This window comes from Camelus bactrianus, chromosome 15 (assembly GCF_048773025.1).
Source record: "Camelus bactrianus isolate YW-2024 breed Bactrian camel chromosome 15, ASM4877302v1, whole genome shotgun sequence".
NCBI classification, from domain to species: Eukaryota; Metazoa; Chordata; class Mammalia; order Artiodactyla; family Camelidae; genus Camelus; species Camelus bactrianus.
Window position 1 is genome coordinate 68708302 of NC_133553.1, and position 19776 is coordinate 68728077.

At 41.2% G+C, this 19776-nt stretch overlaps 1 protein-coding gene across 3 annotated transcripts; it reads left to right on the top strand.

Annotated features, from left to right (window-relative positions):
* Positions 1-4025: 4025 nt before the first annotated feature.
* POLE4 (DNA polymerase epsilon 4, accessory subunit) lies at positions 4026-16409 on the top strand. Of its 3 annotated transcripts, XR_012499034.1 has the most exons (5): positions 4026-4316; positions 4961-5045; positions 5721-5762; positions 11569-11757; positions 16090-16409. XR_012499034.1 is itself a non-coding variant. In XM_074341422.1 (4 exons), the coding sequence occupies exons 1-4, from the start codon at positions 4110-4112 to the stop codon at positions 16101-16103; spliced, it is 348 nt and encodes a 115-aa protein (XP_074197523.1). In that variant the 5' UTR covers positions 4031-4109; the 3' UTR covers positions 16104-16409. The 3 variants fall into 3 exon arrangements, 2 of the variants coding, with proteins under 2 accessions (XP_074197524.1, XP_074197523.1); XM_074341422.1 differs by lacking the exon at positions 11569-11757 and having other exon boundaries at positions 4031-4316; XM_074341423.1 differs by lacking the exons at positions 5721-5762; positions 11569-11757 and having other exon boundaries at positions 4028-4316.
* Positions 16410-19776: the final 3367 nt, after the last annotated feature.

The window sequence follows — 19776 nt, forward strand, 5'->3', positions numbered from 1 at the left end:
GCTGGGAAATTCTGGGACTCTATCGCATCTTTGGAAAAACAAACTTCCCAATGAATCATGGGGTCTCTCCAAATACTATAAAAATTAATTCTTGGCAATGAGGAATTTTCTATCTGGGCCTTAAAGTGCTTGTGGATAAGGTCAAGTCTAGAACAAAAAAGAGGGTCCCTGGAGAGAAGCGTGGCAACAATGTACGTGGAAAAACATAGATGGGGTTATCCAACCCCCTCTTCGAGTAGGGCTCGCTTCATCATGGTAGACCCCAGTGCTGGGGACAAATGGCAGCCCCCATCTTTAGACAGGGACATGTGAAGACCCCAATCCTCATTTTCTCCTCTTTTGGGGCACTCTCTGAACCTCCTCCACTCTACGTATAGGGTTGACCCGTTGCCTTGAGGAATGCCAAGATTTGTGCCAATAGGGTCATCAGATGGCTCTCGGAGGGCAGCCTGGCAACTGGGCTGCTCCTGCTGGCTGATGTGGGATTGTGTGACGCTGGGTCACTAGGATGGCACTGACTCACCAATTTAGGGTGAGTCTCACATCGGACAGAGGACACTGAGCTACTAAGGATGTACTGCTGACACTTGTCTTGAGCTGCATGTGTGGACCCATATCTCACTCTCACCCATCTGTGTTCCAAGCACAGTGCCATCTCTGATTTACAGCACTCAAAGGTGTGGGATGGTGGCCAGCATCTCTTACCTTGCAGAGTCCCTCGCCACTGGGGGTTGTCATGTCACAGTCTCCTTCACACCACACATCAGAAAGTTCTCCAGGGGTGGCTGTGCATGTCTCCTCTGAGGGCTTTTAAGACTGTTGCTTTGTAATGCCAACAGGCTCTTCCAACCAATGTCCACTCTGGCTCCAGGTGATATGGTGATAGTGTTTTCCCAGGTCAATCTTAAGCTATGCCTAATAAGGAATGGCCATTCCTCATGTTACTGGGACTGTTTTTCTTTCTCCATTCATATCTCCTTGCCTCTCCTCCCTACTGATGGTGGTGTTTAGAAGCAGGACTACAGGCAACATTAAAGGTGGTCACATTCTAAAAATGCAACAATTACAGCCTAAAGAATTTAAGAGAATATGTGGTTTGAAGATGTGTTGTTCTATGTTAACACTATAAAATTCCAAACAGAAAATTTACCATAATCAGAAAATGGATTACCATTCATATTTTCCTGTATATAAGTCTTGGTAAGGTTTGCATTTTTGGTCATCAACGAAGAACAGAGACACGATTTGGGAGAGTGATTGGAAGCCAGTATGCACAGGTGCCATGATTAATGATGCAGCATGAGAATAATGATGTAGCCAGCATTACATACATGCTATTAGAGAAATGAAGAGGCACGCACGCACGCAAAACAAACAAAAAACCCAAGCCCCAAACCACACTGTTTCAATATAAACAGGTTTCAAAGAACTATAATATTGTGAGCAATTGTTACGGCTGTTGCGTTGCTACCATTTTCTAACGGTGAGAGATACGTTAGCCAAAAGATCATGGAAAGATGTTTCCTGCACCCGAACCAGGAATAGTTGGTGCTCAGACTCCATAAAGAATCTTCAAGTGCAGCGATGAGGCAATGAACTAACATGTAAATATCTCTTTGATACCGATGATCCTCAATCTTCATTGATAAATCTCAACACAGGCCCATATATTTTGAAATATATTTTAGAATCAAATAGTTTAGATGAAAAAAACAGCCCTGAAAAAAGTATCTTTCCAGTCCCTGCACACCAGGGGTGGCTCTGGTCATTGGTGATCTTGAAAATGCTGACTGGCAGTGACAAATATCTCATTGGAGTAAATGCAAGAGGGAGTGAAAAGAAAAAAAATGGAGACACTGAATATACATAAGTTTGGAGAAGACTTTTGCTATAAAGAAGAGCAAAGAAATGAGGCAGAAGTTGAACAGAAGTGTGGGGTCAAGAGCAAATTTTTTGGAAAGCTGTGTAGCGGGGTAGGCTGTAGCTCAAGTGGTAGAGCACATGCTTAGCATGCACAACATCCTGAGTTCAATCCCCAGTACCTCCTCTAAAATATATATAAAGCTAATTACTTTTTCCTACCTAACTAAAGCCGTATCCTGACAGGAACTGAAGGCAAGAAGTGTTGGGAATCTGATGGAGAGAGGTGGAGGGATGGCCTTGGAGAGGAGCGCGGACATTTGAGTGCCGTCACTGGTGGGAAGGCAGAGTCTGTGGGTGCAAGTGATGTTAGGTGTGTAGGTGCGGTGAGGAGTGTTGGCAGAAACTCTTACTCTCAGTGCTTCTATTTTCTCTGTGAAATAGAAAGTCATCAGCAGAGAGAGCCAGTGGGTTGAGGAGAAGGTGTACATTTGAGGAGGAAGGAGAAGGTGTCAATCCTCTGGGTGAATACGCAACTGAGTAGAACGTGGTGGGATTGCCGGCTGCCCTGATTTCCCCACGAGACTGATGACAAGCCTGGAAAGAGTAGTCACTTTGGCTTTTGTTGTTGACTTTGTTTTTGTTTTCTCTGTCCACATAGAGCTGCATGGGTGTCAGTGTGGAATAGGCATTAAGATTCAATTTAACCCGGATTGGTGTGCCATTATCAACCTATTGCCTCTCAGCTACGGATCCACCTTCATTGCTTGCTGGTGGTACCAGAATACTTCTCCTTGGCCAGATGATTATGACGTTATGCTTTATCAATAGAGGGCACTGGAGGATAAAGAGGGCATTTCCTGGTTCCAGCGTGCTTTTTCTTCTTAACAAGCTTGTGCGGTGCACATTGGCCAGCAGTGTGAAGCATCTCTTCATAGGCACCGTCCCAAAGCATCCCAGAAGATGAATTGCCAGTGAGTCTTGCCAGCACACACTTCTAAGACTTCACTGCTCAGGGAGTAATGGCTGCACCCTCTCCAAGGTCTTGATCTCAGTTCTGGCCGGAGGGCGTGTTCTCCCATGTTCATTACATCCGTGAGTTTTCCACCCCAGCCCTGGTGTAATAGAAAATAACAAATCTAACTCCATGTTAGATCTGTTCCTTTGGTTTTAACCCTGTGCCCTGTTTTCTAGGCTTAAGTCTTGCTAGCTCTGCACCTTTTGTAAAATAATGTTGCATACAGCCTGAAATATACAGGAGAGCCTATTCTCAAGGCTCTGACCTTTAAGGCTATTAACACTTTTGCACTTATATAAAGACAACAAATTGCAACATAGAAAATAACATTTGTTTTGTTGGAGGTTTTACAGGGGCACCATGACCGACCCACGTGGACAGCTGCAAGAACAAAGAATTCCTACAGCAAGAAGTTTGCAACAACCAACCACACCCCTTCCCCTTTTTAGTTTGAAAGGAGCCTGAAATCTGACTTGGGTAAGATGGTTCTCCAGGACATTAGTCGGCCACCTTCTTGGTCTGCCAGCTTTCCAAATGAAGTCGCTGTTCCTTGCCCCAACACCTCGTCTCCCAGTTTACTGGCCTGTCCTGTGCTGAGCAGAACAAGTTTGGACTCAGTAACACTGGGCATATACATGAGAGTCCTCTATTCTTTAAACTTCTCTTTACCCCTTAATAGTCCTCTTTACTCCCGTTACAGTTACTAATTTTATATTAAACTTTGCTTTTCAAATTACTTTCCCTATTAAAATCCTGTGTGGTATCTTTCTCCTAACTGGACCCTAACTGGTATAGATGAGGTTTTGTCATGAGAAAGGGAAGAATCGTGGAAGTGGCGTCCTCTTCCCTCCCACATTATACCGCTCCAACTTACTGTCTCCTCCAGTAGCATATAAAATTGTTCAAGTTTCTCCTTTATATGTTTCTGTTACTACTGTGTTTACTTTTACAATCAAGTTTCTCAAAAGGGGGCTCAACTAGACAGAAAGCGCGTGATAGTCATCGGGAACGGCAAGACAGACACCACACGCCAGAGGCGCAGAGAGAGGCAGAAAAGACAGACCAACCCCCACCCCACCGCGCCCTTCCGCCCTCCCAGGAAGCTCCCCGCCGCGCGAGGGGCGGAGCCAGGCGCCCGCTGGGGGCGCGGCCTCCAGCGGGCGCGGGAAAGGGGCCGGCGCCGCCTGCGCGCGCACAGTCGGCGGCCGCGCGCAGCACGCTCGGGGCCGGGATGGCGGCAGCGGTTGGAAGCGGGGCTCCCCGGGAGGAGGAGGGGCCAGGTGGGGACGCGGCGGCCCCGCAGCCTCAAGCCCCGACGAGTGTGCCCGGGGCTCGTCTCTCGAGGCTGCCTCTGGCGCGAGTGAAGGCCTTGGTGAAGGCGGACCCCGACGTGACGCTCGCGGGACAGGAAGCCATCTTCATTCTGGCACGAGCCGCGGTAGGGCGGGGAGCGCCGGGGCCCGAGGGGGGAGGGGGGCGTGGCGGGGGCGGGGCCTAGCCGCGTCCCGGGCCAGGTCTGGGGAGCGCCGGAGGAAGAGTTGGGTCTGGGGCGGGGTGTGCTGAGGACCCAGGCGGGGGTGGGGTGGGTAGCGGGGGTGAAGTAGGTAAGAGAGGTGTTGGGGCCGGATTCTGAGATGTGAGTATAGGAAGGGAAGACAGAAAAAGGATCACGTTGAACTGTAGCATTGGTTTGTTAACTCACCTGCCTCTTCATGAGGGCGGGGACACGACTTTAATTTGCATCTCTAGACTAACAGAACTTGTAGGAGTCGCAGGTACGTGAGCGGGGTGGATTTAAAAGGGAGGGAGGGACGGATGTGTCATGGGCCACTGCGGGAGGGGGAAGGGGACTAGACCTTCATGAAGTCCAGTGCAGCCTTCCCGGGAGCGTCCCGCTGCATCCAAGCCCCCTTTCACCTCTGGCGCCGCACTCACAAACCGAAGCACGCACAAGAATAGTGCTGAAACTCATCGATACAACTCTGCTCTTTGTTTCTTTCTTTTTCTTTTTTTTTAATTTTTCAATTTTGGTTTGTTTATTAGAATTTTTACTTTTTGTCCCCCGGCTTGTTTTCTTCACAGGAACTGTTTGTGGAGACCATTGCAAAAGATGCCTACTGTTGTGCTCAACAAGGGAAGAGGAAGACCCTTCAGAGGAGAGATCTGGGTAGCGTGTCACTGGTATCTTGCATCTGGGGGCAGACAAGGGAGGGCTGGGTGAGGCTTTCTCTTAGACTGGTTGAGAAGGCAGCACTGGAAGGGGAGAGGTGTCCCAGGTCTCTTTCAACGATGCTTTCTGTTGGACTGCCTCAGTGCCAGAAAAATCCTGCCTTTTGAATCTCTGTGCTTTGGGTGGCTGGAGACGTGCTAGGGCGGTGAACGAGAGGAGTTCTAGGTGTTGCCAGAGTTAACTGGACCCCTTTATGCCTTCTGCCTTGTTGTACCAGGCTTGACCCCCCCCCCCCCCGAAAGTAGTTTTGATTTCTGACTACTTTCTAGCTGGTAACCCTTGCATATGTATAAGCTTTCATATACCATAATCTTACTTTCCTTGTATATGTTATATATATAATCTTCAGAAACTCTTCTGATGACTCTTAGAGCAAAGAGATTCCTCGCAGTGAACGGTATTTACCCAGATTTTTAACTCTTGTGGAGAGACAGCTGATATGTAAGATTTGGTGGTGGAGTAGATGTGGATCTCAAGATAGCAAGGGATAAATTTTATAAATGCCTTCCCTTGTGTAAAGCCTCATGCCTTCACTGTGTGGGTTGTGCTTTTAGAAGAGGTTGATGCCCAAGTGACCAGAGTTAGTCAGTAGGCCTTTATCTTGTGTTTCAGATAATGCAATAGAAGCTGTGGATGAATTTGCTTTTCTAGAAGGTGAGTTCTCGGTCCCTGGGTAATCATTTCCACCTGTCTTCCCCACGTTAGCGATCTGAGTTCACAACCTTATAAACCTGATGCCTGGTTCTTCCTTGTTCATGTAGGGAATAATTCTTTCTCCCTATTTCCTATTAAGGTAGGAAAAACAAATTCTAATTCATATTCCTTTGGGTAATTAGAACTTCTTCCTGAAAACTGTTAACCATAAAAAATGGGAGGCACTCTAAAGACACCAGTGGAATTAGGTGGATTCAGAAATTTGATTCTTACTTTGATCTCCATAGATAATAGTTATCTATTTATACCCCTAGATATAAATCTCCCCCTTCATCATAATGCTAGAGATCAGAAACAGTTGCTAACAATTAAAGGATTACTTCTTGTTCTTTTTTCTTCTTTAACAATTAGCGTAAAGTGATTATTTTGCCACAGCGGGATGCTGTACTGCCCTGTAAGCTATTTATTCTTAGGATTGTTGGATTAACTTGTGTGCTAACTAAAGCTTATTACTGAAGTAGAAAATATTTGAAATACCTCATTTTAATTACCTGTTCTTAGAGCTCTCTCTCTTACGTAATTCCTGAATCTGATCAGCATACTCATCCTTGCATATTCTGATTGAATAGTTTTGTGAAAGCCAGGGGCCTTCAGATCTTTCTCACCTTTACCACACCAATGTTTTCATCACCTCCTTGAAGCCTCGTTACCTTCAGAAATCTTTTTTTTCAAATTATTTATTTCACTATTTGTATTTCTTTATTCTGCTACTGTGTATCAACTTAGGCCTATGGCTCTTTTGATATATTCATTTAAATGTCTTTTAAGATACATTCCCATGGCTAGCTGTTAGCCTAAATTATTGAGTATTCTCTTAAGTTGTGCATCTTTTTTCAGCCTCTTTACTGCTTACTCATTTTTCTTAAAAATAACTTGTTAGCTGCCTAACTAAGGCGGGCAGCTTCTTGTGACCGACATGCCATCAGTGACCAATCAAAAATGTTTGGAGCCTACCCTGTTTGTTTTTAATTACCAGCTTTTCGAAGAGGTAAGCCAGATGATCAAATCTCCATTTTAAAGACATCACAGTACCTACCGACCATGCATAGTGCTTGGCTTGGATTTTTAATCAGTGGCCATTTACCGAGTGATGGATATGTTTATTCTCATCTTCAGAGTTAATAATCTCAGCAGTTGAATCCCTCTGCTCTGTCGTGTATTAGCAGATCTGAATTTTGGTCTCTTTAGCCCGTATATCTTGAGTCAATATTATATTATTTTATACCTGATAAAATAAATGTCCTTATGTCCTTAGATGTGTATGTTCTAAGTGAAATTATTTTTTCTTTTTTAATCAAGTCAGTATATATATTCATATTTAAAACTCAAATAGTTACCTAATCACTTATAATACAATGCAGCTGCTGCCCCTCATCTTTTTATTGTTTTTAGCTTTTCAGATGGTTACTTATATTTCATCATTGATTTATGAACTGTAAATGTTATCTGTTGACTTCCTGCTATGATAAATGAAGATTTGGCTAACCTATAGTGCCCCATTAATCCCTTCCCTCCTTTTTGATTTTTGGTAATTTTGTCATTATTTTTTGCTCCTCTGTTACCTTTACAAGTTATATAATATACTAAAATATGTATTTTTTTTGTTGACTCCTCACTTTATAAGTGTGACTTCCTTTCCCATTTTTAGCCCGCTCCCATCTCTCACTTTGTGTTATCTGCATGTGTTACTTTGACATTGTCAAGGCTGAAAACACATTTCTTACCATAATTAAATCTTCCATGCGTTGTAGGTTGAATGTAGAAGTTGAAAAACAGTACTGTGAACAGTCTTCCTCTGCTGTGTCTTTAATCCCTCATATAGGTCCCCTCCCTGTGGGCAGCTGTCATTAGTAATCTGGCTATTTTATGCAGTTGTATTTATATGTGTGTGTGTGTGTGTATACATATGTGTATATAAATATATATATATTATTTTCCAAGCCTTTCCTTATGACATGTAACACACAAAAAACAAATGTAAAATAAATAAATAATAAAGTGAACACTGTTGTAACCATCAACTAGGCCAAGAAATAGAATAGGCAGCCTCCAAAATCTCCTTATCCATTCTGTTTTTACCTCCTTTCCTGACATGGCTGTATCCTAACTTTTTGGTGGTAATTACTTTTGATTTTCTTAATGGTTTCACCACAGAAGCATGCATCCCTGAATACTAAGATTTAGTTTTATATCTTTTTTTTAGCTTCCAAAAAATGGAACCAAATTGTAGTCCAGCATCTGGATGGTCAGCATCGGGCCCACAGTTGTTTTCTTTAGGTTAACACATGTATGAGATTCAGTTAACACTGTTGCACATGTTTTTAGTCTGTTCATTTTCTCTGCTGAATGGCATGCCGTTGTGTGGCAGTACCACAACTGAACCATTTTAATGTGGGTATTTGGATAGCCTTTTTTTTAATGAGCGATTTGCTATGGACATTCTTGTACATGTTTCTCTAGGGATGTGTGTGTGTGTGTGTGTAAAATTTCCGGGACATAGAATATATCTACCTCCATCTTTTGTGGGTACGGCCAGACAACCTGTACATCTGATTCACATTTCTGCCACCAGAGTATGACAATTTCCATTGCTCCCCATTCTTAGCAACACTGGGTATTATCAGAGTTTGATTTTTGCCGGTCTGGTAGGAATGTGAAGTGATGACTGCTTTGTGCTTTTAATTTGCTTCGTCCTGATTGCTGGTGACTGAGCACTTCTTCATGTGCATGTGCATTTTAGGCAGGAAGGAGTCCTATTTTTCTCTTGGATATTTTGTCCTTTTTCTTACTGCCTTATACTACTATGTATATGTCTATGTATCTGTTCTGAATAGGAATCTTTCTCAGTATACCAGAAGCAGATATCTTCCTGGTTTATGAATTGCCTTTTCACTCTTAAGATAATTGATAAGTGTGAGTTTTTAATTAAGGATAGTCAAATATGTTAATCTTTTCCTTCATAGCTAGTGCTGTTTCTGTCCTGTTTAAGACTTTTTTCCCTACCCCAAGTTCATCAGACATTCGCCTGTATGCTAAAATCTTTACAGTTTTTTGTTTTTCATAAAACTATAGTTGATTTTTTGTTTATAGGATTGAGGTGGGGGTCCAGTTTAATTTTTTTCTTGTTATTTGGATAGCCACTTTTCCATGTCATTTTCACTTCAGTGCTACCTTTGTTATAAATCAAGGCTGTTTACGATTAGCAGATACAAACTACTATATATAAAATAGATAAACAACAAGGCCCTATGGTAAAGCACAGGGAACTATATTCAATACCTTGTAATAACCTTATAATGAAAAGGAACATAAAAAAGAGTATGTATAATGTGTGTGTGAATGAATCACTGTGCTGTACACCAGAAACTAACACAACATTGAAAATCAACTGTACTTCAGTTAAACAAACAAAAAAGTCAAGGCTATTTCTGGGCTGTTTCTCTCCTACTGATCTGTTTTGTCTATTCCCATGTCAGTACCACACTATCTGAATTATTTTGTCGGAGAGAGCAAATCTCCCCACCTTGTTCTTTTAAGTGTCTTGGTGATTTTTGATTCTTTGCATTTGCCTGTACATTTTAGAATCAGCTTGTCAAATTCCACAAGAAGGGTTATTGATTGAGATTGCATTGAATGTGTAGATTACTTAGTGGTTGAAATCATATCTTTACAATAGTGAATCTTCTAGTTCATAAACATGGTACATTTCTCCATTTATTTAGATCTTTTATGTTTTTAAAATAAACCTTTTTTTAGAAATCTTTCAAGAAATCTTGACATTTTTTAGTTGCTTTCCTTTAAGTGCTTAATATGCTGTTATTGGTATTTTTCTTAAAATCATTTAAATGTTGTTAGTATATAGAAATATACTTGATTTTATATTTTAATTTTGTATCTAGCATCTTGCTGAATTCTAATTAATTCTAATGATTTATCCATTAATTGTTTTAGATTTCTTTAATTAAGCAGTAATACCTGCCAATAATGACACTTTTGTGAAGTTCTTTCCAATCCTTATCTTTTTCTTTCTTTTCCCTTGGCTAGAATTGCCAACACTGTGTTGAATAGAAGTGCTGATAGCAGGCATCTTGATTTCAAAGGAAAAGCTTTCAGCATTTCCCCATTAATCATACCTACTATAGGCTTTTTGTAGATTAATTTTAACCGATTGCAAATGCTGCATCACTTGCTTAAAGAGATTGGCATTTTTTTGGTATTGAATGTAAGCCTTATATAAATTAGTTGGAGAGGGTGCCCTTTTTATCTTGTCTGCTCTCTAGAAAACGGTGAGATTGGAATTATTTCTTCCTGAATATTTGATGGAATTCACCAATGAAGCCATCTGGGCCTGGAATTTTTGTGGGAAGATTTTTGATTACTGATTCAATTTTTTGAATGGTTTTAGGACCATTCCTGTTTTATTTTCTTGACACAATTTTTTAACCCCTGAAGTGTTATAGTTTTTCTAGGAATTTGTACATTTCATGTAATTTTCAAATTTATTGATGTGAAGTTCTTCACAGTATTCTTTTTTTATATATATTAGCTAATCTTCACTTAAAAATTTTTCTGTTGAAGTATAGTCCGTTACAATTTGTCAATTTCTGGTGTACAACATAATGTTTCAGTCATACATATATATTCATTTTCAAAACAAATTACTATAAGATACTGAATATAGTTTCCTGTGCTATAATACAGAAGAATTTTCTTTAATCTATTTTATATATAGTAGTACTAGAAATTCTCAAACTCCCAATTTATCCCTTCCTACCCTTTTTCCCCCTGGTAACCATAGGTTTGTTTACTTTAGGAGTCTGTTTCTGTTTTGTAGATAAGTTAATTAGTATCCTTTTTCTTTTTTTTTTAGATCCCACATTTGAGTGATATCATGGTATTTTTCTTTCTCTTTTTGGCTTACTTCACTTAGAATGACGATCTCCAGTAAAATCAGCTGTTAGCCTTACGGGGGTTCCTTTGTATATGACTCTTTATTTTTCTCTTGCTGCCTTTGGAATTCTCTCTTTAACTTTTGCTGTTATAATATGTCTTGTTGTGGGGCTCTTTGGGTTCATTGCTTTTGGAACCCTCTGTGCCTCCTCCTCTTGAATATATTTCCTTCTTCAAGTTTGGGAAGTTTCAGCAATAATTTCATCAAATACATTTTTATCCCCCTTCCTCTCTTCTCTTCCTGGGACTCTCTATAATGTGAATGTTGATATGCTTGCTGTCGCAGAGTCCCTTGTACTGTTACCACTTTTTAAAATTTGTTTTCTTTTTGCTGTTCTGATTGGGTGATTTCCATTATTCTGTCTTCCAGATCACTTACGTGTTCTTTGTCACCTAGTTGGCTAATTCCTTTTAGTGTGTTTTTCATGTCATGTATTTTATTTTTCAGTTCTGACTGGTTCTTTTTTATATTTCCTATTGTTAAAATTTTCACTGTGTTCATCTTCTCTTTTCCCTAGTTCAGGTAGCATTCTTGGTACTGAAGCTTTGAACTCTTTTTTTATCTGGTAAATTATTTATTTCTGTTTCATTAGTTGCTTTTTTCAGGGTTTTTTTACCTTGTTCTTTCGTTTTAAAGAAATACCTCTGTCTTCTCATTTTGCTTAGCTTTATTTCTGTGAAATTAGGTGAAACAGTTACCTATCCCAGTCTTAAAGGGGTGTGCTCGTGTGGGAGCATCTTTACATTTTGGGGGGGTGGTAATTATGGTTTACTTACTTATATATTTATTTTTTAGAGGCAGTACTGGGAATTGAACGCAGGACCTCAGGCATGCTGAGCATGCGCTCTACCATTTGAGATATACCCTCCCCATGGAGCATCTTTATGCCGTCCGCGTGTGGCCTGTGGCTTTGGTGGGAGAGCTGGATCTGAAATGAACAAGAGTCACCTCTTCCTGCAGGGGGTGCTGGCAGCTGTCATCTTGGTACGAGGGCAGGCTGGACATGGAGGGGCGAGAGCCAGAGGCAGGTGTGAGCCAGGTCTTCTCTGCTGCTCAGTTGCCAACACCACCCTGTTAGGGCTTGTGTCACATCTTAAATTGTTGGAGCAAAAGCCCTGAGAGTAGGGTGTGAGCTGGTTCTGTTCTCTTTGAGTGTGTGCCCTCTCCCCTCCCAGAAGGGAGACGTGCTGGAACCCAAGGACTGGGTTGGGCTCCCCGTGGAGGCTGAGGCCCATGCTTAGGTGGTCCCAGCACCAGTCAGCTACAGACTGCTCTTGATCTGCTGCCCCATGATCAGTAGTAATGGGTGCTCTTTCCCCATTTGGATGCTCTGCCAGGCTTCAGTCAGCTCTGTCCTCCACAACTCTGTACTCTTCTCGGCAACATTAGCCTTTGCCCTAGTGGCGAACAGTGCTGCAGAGCAAGAGGGGCTTGGAGTGGGCACTTGGTGTCGGCTGGGGTGCTCTCTGGGGTGGTCCCGACAGCAGCTGGAGCTCCAGATCACTCCTGATTGCTGCCCCGTGACCGCCAGCTCTGTCCCTCACAGGCATGCGCTCTCCTCAGCTGCAGCATCCGTTGCCCTAGGGTGGAGCGGCTCTGGAGCATGGCGGGCCGGGGCTTGCACTGAGTGGTCACGGGAAATCAGCTAGAATGCTGGGCGGTTGCAGGCGGCTTCCTCTGCCTTGTTCCAGGAATTAGCAAGCATATAAGTGCCCTTCACTCGTGGAGTCTACATTTCTTAACAGTCATGCTGTCTGTCCCAGTGAATTTCAAACCAGCTGAGGGGCCTCATCCTCCGTGGTTGGACCCCAGAGCTGGGGTGCCCATGGTGTGATGCAGACTGCTCACTACCCAGGGCGGGGCTCTAAGCCAGCATAACCCCCCTCCTGTTCTGTGCCCCCTGCTAGGTGCGGGTCCTGACCTGACTGCTTCTCATCCCTTCCTACCCAACTGTCTGTGGATCCTTCCTACAGCCTTGATTTTACAGGTGTCTTTCTGCCAGTCTCCAGTTAAGTGTTCAGTGAGGATTTCTCTACATGTAGATGTATTTTTGATGTGTTGTTGAGGGGAGGTGAGCTCTTTGTCCTCCTGTTCCACTGTCTTGATTTCCTCTCTCATAATTAGATTATTTTTAAAATTTTAGGCTGATTGTCTCTAAGTGAAGCACTTAATTCATTTACATTTAATGTAATTAATGATGTATAAATGCATCCTATTATTTTGTGCTTTCTATTTGTCCTTGTTTTATGGGGTTTTTTTTTTTTTGCCTTTCTTTGAGGATAATTCATTCCGTTTTTAACTCTTATCAATTTGAACGTTCTACATTCTAGTTTTAAAAAAATTGGTACTACATGCATCCTTAATGTGTGAGAGCCTAGTGTTGGTACCTTTCCCTTCATCCTCAGCCAAATGGGATCTTAGGATTCAATGAGCTCGATTTACAAGTCCTTCATCCCCGACTCATGATGTTACTGTTACCCATTTTATGTTGTCATTATCAACCCACGTAAGGCATTATTATCGCTGTAGTATACAGGCGACGTTGTGTGAACTTAACCATATGTTTATGCTGTCTTTGCTCCTCTTTCCTTTTTTATGTTTCTTCTCCATTTTTGATCACTTTCTTTCTTTGTGATGTAAATCCTTGGTTTTACAGGGTCTGCTGGTAGCAAACTCTACTTTGTGTGTGTGTGTGTGTGTGAAAACCTTTTATTTTCTTTATTTAAAGATATTTTTGCTGAATATAGAATTCTAGGTGAAACTTTCTTTCTTTTAGCACATCGAAGTGATCATTCTTCTCTTTTTTTGGCTTCTGTTGTTTCTGTTGAAGCTAATTTGTTCCCCTTTTTTCTGTCTGCTTTTAAGATTTTTCTGTCTTTGATTTTTTTCTGTAGCTTCACTCTGATGTATTTAGGTGTTGATTCGCTTTTCCGTAGTCTGCTTAGGTTTCTTAAATCTATGGATTGATGGCTTTCGTCTGTCCTGGAGAGGTCTCAGCCAGTATCTTTTCAGATATTGACTCTGTTTTGTTCTTTCTTTCTTGGATTCCTATTAAAATATGCTAAAAGTCAACCATAATTTTGCCTTTCCATGACACATTCTGTGTAATTTTTCTGACCTTCCAGTTTATTATCTCTCTCTTCTGTGGTCTTGTCTCCTTTAATGTTTTCCTGTTGATTTATTAGTTTCAGTTCTTGTTTTTGTATTTTTCAGTTTTTGTGAATTTCATTTAGTTTTCAAATCTATTTTGTCATTTTTTTATTATTTGTATTTGCTGCAGATGTTCTGAGGCTTGTATTTTCTTAAACATAACAGGTACAATTGTTTATAGTTTGTGTCCAAGCTAATGTCCAAAGCCTTTTAAGATTGATTGATTGATTGATTTTTCTCTCTGTTGTTTCTGTTGGTATTGTCTCATGGTCTTTCTTTCCCTGTATGCCTAGTTATGTTGGTATATTTTTCACTGTATTTGAAAAAATAATTTGTTGGATAATTTGAGGCCTGAATAATGAGACCTTTCTCCAAACGAGATGTTCACTTGCTTCTGCAAGGCACCTCGGGGCATCAGTGCAGGACCTCCTTTCCAAATCTAAGACTTGAGGATTCCTTGATCATTGTGATGATAAAAAGAACCCCGATGGCAGGTCTGTGAGGGGGTCATTTAATTCTAGCTCTACCTTACTCTGAGGGTGTAGCCTTTTGGGAATCCAGCTTTTAAAAGGGGGCAGTTAATCAGAACTTCTCACTTGAGCAGACTCTCTGATTTGACTCTTGATTTGCTCAGCCTGCCAAAATCACAGCACAATTTCTTGAGCTTTCTTTTGGATTGGCAGATTCCCTCCGGTTAAAAGCAGTTTCCAAGGTTGGGTTTTCTTTGTGTTCCGTTACCTTCTCCAGATTTTGCATTTGCCTTTTCTTGAGGCCTCTTTAATGCCTGAAGGATTTTTCTTTTTAAAAATATTTTAATCAGCTGTATCAGTTGGTCTCAGCAGGAATTTGCCATTATCAAAAGCAAGGACTATTAAAACATTTTTTGAGGTATTTCTCTTTTGGTTTGTTGTTTAGTTCTGTTTGTTGTTTTTTTTTTTTTCCCCTGAATTATTCTAGGGTTTTTGTTTGTTTGTTTTTTTAGTTTTAAGTAAGTTTTAGTCTCTCCTTGTCCTCAATAGACTTTCTTCAAATGCCTTATAATTTTTATTCTATTTTAGAATGAGGGAATAAGAACACTGTTTGGAAGCTGTGTATGTATGGAGAGTGAATTTTGTCTTGTGATTTTACCTTAGTGTGGCTGGGATGGGACCAGATGTTACATTGGGAGCCTCCAAATGCTAGAATATTGAAAACTTGACTGCGGGGTGCTGCAGTTTTCAGAAGCTGCTCTGGTTCTCCGGATAATTCATTTAGTTCTTTAGAAGAGAGCCCTTTGATTTGGTTTTCAAGTTAGGTTTAGTTTGTTTGTTTGTTTACATTATTTTATTTTAAATGGAGGTACTGGGGATTGAACCCAGGACCTTGTACATGCTAAGCACTCACTCTGCCACTGAGCTACACCTTCCCCCCAAAGTTAGGTTTAGTTTAAAGGCTTGTTTTCTGGTAGGGCTGCATGCAGGGAGGGTTATGGTGAGAAGGGGTCAACTGTTTCTCATACAGACACTTGAGTCATTATTCATTTTGGCCTTGCGTCTCTGTCATTTTTGGTGTCTTGAGTCTTGAGTCTCCTCGTGAATTTCCTGGGTAGATGGGCCCCCATCTCTGCTGCAGTCCCCTGTGTGTTTATTTGAGGCTCATTTTCCTCCGCTTTATTTATAAACGTACTTCAGTCTGATTTCTATCATTCAGCTTTTTGTTGAAATCTGTTAACTGCTGATGGGCCCCCATTCTTTATCGTAGATTTATATACCTTTTAAAAGATTTTTTTTTTCCTTGCATCGGAGGGCATACAGACTTGTGGGTTCAGCCTCCCATCTTGAACTGAAACTTTTGCCAAAGTTTATAAACTCTGCTTAGAGAACTTCCCTCATTTATTTTGTATCACTCACCCCTTGTGTGGTCTCCGCAGATGCCCACTGATTGACACAACAGCTTCTTAGCCCTTTCCCCACCTCTAATTCGAACTCTCCCAGACCCAGCTGCCCACCCTCTGCAATGACATGTTTTCCCCCAAGGATCTTTTGGATGGCTGTTCCTCAAAATGAGTGTTTTGGTCTTAGAAGAACCACCAATACCAGAGTAGCTTCCCCGTAACTTTGCCCACTTTGCTTACACTGTCCAGCTCTTGAAGCGTGTTGCTTTAAACATTGCTCTTTGTGTTTCTAGGGACGTTGGACTGATTGCTGAGCCAGGCAGTTTTGTGAGCCTGCACCTGCGTCCTTCAGCCAGGACCTCTGCAGGCCTCCGCTTTGAAGAACAGTCTTTGGAATCCTGTACTTGTACCCTTTTCCTGTCCTACCTTCAACCTAAGCCTGGATACGCAGAGATTCACCTGTTACCTTTTCTCTGCAAGGTCTTCCACTGCCGTGTCTTCCATTTTTGGCCTGGATCAATGCTGCTGCTACTTGCGGTAGAGGTACAGAGAGTGATTTGTGTAGGTGGCTTCATGAATCATAAGGACCAAATAAAGGCATCTGACAACTTCAGCCTAGTGTGTTTTACAGTCTCGCCTTGTTCTTGCCCCCATGGTTGGAACGAGGCCACACCTAGTCACAGATCCTTCTCATCTTCCCTGCCAGCCATTGTAAGCCTCGGTCTTCCATTTATTTGTTCCTTTTTATTTTATTTTATTTTATTTTTTTTTAAGCACATCAGCAGAATGTGGTTCCAGAATTTACGAGGTGCCACTTAAGGTCTCCAGAGGTCAAGTAAATGTGATCCTGTATTTAAAATCAGTGAAAAATTTTTAGCAGCTTTATTGAGATGTAATTCACCGACCACACAATTTGCCCATTTAAAGTCTACATTTCAGTAGTTCTTAGTATATTCGCAGATGTGTACAACTCTCGGCGCAGTCAATTTTAGAACATTGTTAATGGAATTATGGGTGATATTTTGTGTCTGGCTTCTCTGACTTAGATAATGTTTTTAAGGTTTATGTTATAGCATATATCAGTACCCACTCCTTTATTTTTTAACTTGCGGTAAAATATATATAACATAAAATTTACCGTTTTAACTATTTTTAAGTGTACAGTTTTGTGGCATTAAGTATTCTTATTGTTATCACCATTACCCATCTCCAGAACATTTTTCATCTTCCTGAACTGAAACTGAACCCATTAAACATATCCCTTCTCCCCTTCCCCAGGTCCTGGCTAAATTTTGTTTTTTTTGAGGGAAGGTGTGGGTGACATAGCAGAAAGGAGTCAATACTTAGGGGTGGTTAAGGAAAACAGCGGAAGCTTTGAACAGTGGGTCTTACTATTTTTGGATCATGGATGGAGGGTATAAAATCTATAAATCTTCCTAGAAAAATGTACAGGTACTCAATCTTGTAATGTTTTATAAGTAAGTTTTCTTTCAGAATAATACTGATTTACGGAAAAGCTGCAAACAGAGTACAGAGGTCTCGTATACCCCTCACCCAGTTCCCCATTGTTAACATCTTACGTCTCCAGGTGCATTTGTCAAAAGTAAGAAACTAAAACTTATATCCCTGTTAATTAAACTCCAGACTTTTTGGATTTCTCCAATTTTCTCATTATTCTTTTTCTGTTCTTAGATCCAATCTGTTACATTGCGTTTACTTATCATGTCTCCCCAGTCTTCTCTGTTATGTGACAATTTCTCAATCTTTTCTCACTTTTCATGACCTTGACAGCCTGTAGTGGCACTGGGGAGATACCTGCAAACTGTCCCCGAGGTGACTTTGTTTTTCTTCTGCTTAGTTAGTCCCAGATAAATAATTTCAGGGGTTACACAGGCCCCTGATGCCCTTCCATGGGTCTCCTGTTGTTTCAGATTAGAATTTAAAAGGGCATGCAGGCCTTTTTCTCAAGATAAACTTAGAGGTTGCATCTCATTAATGGAACATGTAATCAGTATAGTATGTTGACACTGGCCTTTTAATACATTAAAAGCGTCAAAGTGTTGAACTGAGTGAAAGGTAAGTATTATTTTACCTTTTGTTTCATTTATATGTGTGTATATTAGGTCATTGTTTAAAATCTATGTCATGGGCACAGTTTTGGCCCCCATGACCTTTGCCCCTGGGGTCATGCCTGTGAATATGTTATGTGGCAAAACGGATGTAATTAAGGTTACCAAGCAGTTGGTGGGAATGCAGTTTGGTGCAGCCACTGTGGAAAACAGAATGGAGATTCCTTGAAAGACTAGGAACAGACTTACCATGTGACCCAGGAATCCTGCTCCTGGGCATATATCCAGAAGGAATCCTCCTTCAAAAAGACACCTGCACCCCAATGTTCATAGCAGCACTATTTACAATAGCCAAGACTTGGAAACAGCCTAAATGTCCATCAACAGATGACTGGATAAAGAAGATGTGGTGTATTTATACAGTGGAATACTATTCAGCCATAAAAACCGACAACATAACGCCATTTGCAGCAACATGGATGCTCCTGGAGAATGTCATTCTAAGTGAAGTAAGCCAGAAAGAGAGAGAGAAATACCATATGAGATCGCTCATATGTGGAATCTAAAACAAAAAAAAAAAAACGTAAATTCAAAACAGAAACAGACTCATAGACATAGAATACAGACCTGTGGTTGCCAAGGGGGCAGGGGGTTGGGAAGAGACAGACTGGGATTTCAAAATGTAGAATAGATAAACAAGATTATACTGTATAGCACAGGGGAATATATACAAAACCTGGTAGCTCACAGTGAAAAAAAAAGTGACAATGAATATGTATGTCATGTATGACTGAAAAATTGTGCTTTATGCTGGAATTTGACACAACATTGTAAAATGACTATAACTCAAAAAAAAAAAAAAAGTTTACCAAGCAGTTGACTTTAAAATAGATCATCCTGGATTACCTGGGCAGGCCCAAAGTAATCACATGAACTCTAAAAAGAAGAGCTTTCCCCTGGCTGAGGGTAGAATAAATTACAGAGATGGTGCAGAAGAGGATGTCAGATTCAAAGCATGGAGAGGACTTGATCTATTGTTGCTGGCTTTGAAGATGGGGAGGGCATGAGCCAAGGAATGTGGCAGCCTTTGGCCAACAGCCAGCAAGGAAATGACCTCAGCCCCACAACTGCATTGAACTGAATTCTGCCAGTAACTTGTATGGTCTTCGAAATGGATCTTCCCTTAGAGCCTCCAGAAAAGCCCAGGCCCGCTGACACCTTCACTTCAGCCTGGTGGGGCCCTGAGCAGAGAACCCAGTCACACTGTGCCAGACTGTCACCCCGGTAGTGTGTAGTGTTAGGAGCTTGGATAAATGCGTATAATGACCATCTCAATCAAGGTTTAGAAAAGTTACATCATCACAAAGAAGACTTATATCATCACGTCATACTGCGTCTCCATAGTCCTCTCCCACCCAACCGGTGCCCCAGCTCCTGGCAACCACTGATCTATTTATCGCCCCTATAGTTTTGCTTTCATAAATGGAATCACACAGTGTGGACTTGAGTCTGGCCTCCTTAATTTAGCACAATGCATTTGAGATTCATTTATGTAGTCATGTGTATCAGTGGTTTATTTCTTTGTATTTCTGCATGGTATTCCATTCTGTGGGATGTATACACCACGTTTTGTTTATCCATTCCTCAGTTGGATATCAGCTGGGTTTTGGTGATTATGAATAGAGGTGCTATAAATATTTGAATACAGGTATTTGTGTGAAGACAAGTTTTTATTTCTTTTGGGTAAATACATAGGACTGGGAATGCTAGTTCTTACTGTAAATGTATGTTTGATTTTTAAAGAAACTGCCTGACTGTTTTCCAAAGTGCTGTACTATTTTGTGTTTAGACCAGCAGTGTTTGGGAATTTCAGTTCTTCTGCATCCTTGCTAGCACTTGGTATTAACTTAA

What these genes read in the sequence shown, in the direction of transcription:
- POLE4 (XM_074341422.1), top strand. Translation starts at nt 4,110, where the DNA reads ATGGCGGCAGCGGTTGGAAGCGGGGCTCCCCGGGAGGAGGAGGGGCCA. An exon ending in TCATTCTGGCACGAGCCGCG is followed by an intron (nt 4,317 to 4,960) that starts GTAGGGCGGGGA and finishes TTTTCTTCACAG; the next exon opens with GAACTGTTTGTGGAGACCAT. An exon ending in CCTTCAGAGGAGAGATCTGG is followed by an intron (nt 5,046 to 5,720) that starts GTAGCGTGTCAC and finishes CTTGTGTTTCAG; the next exon opens with ATAATGCAATAGAAGCTGTG.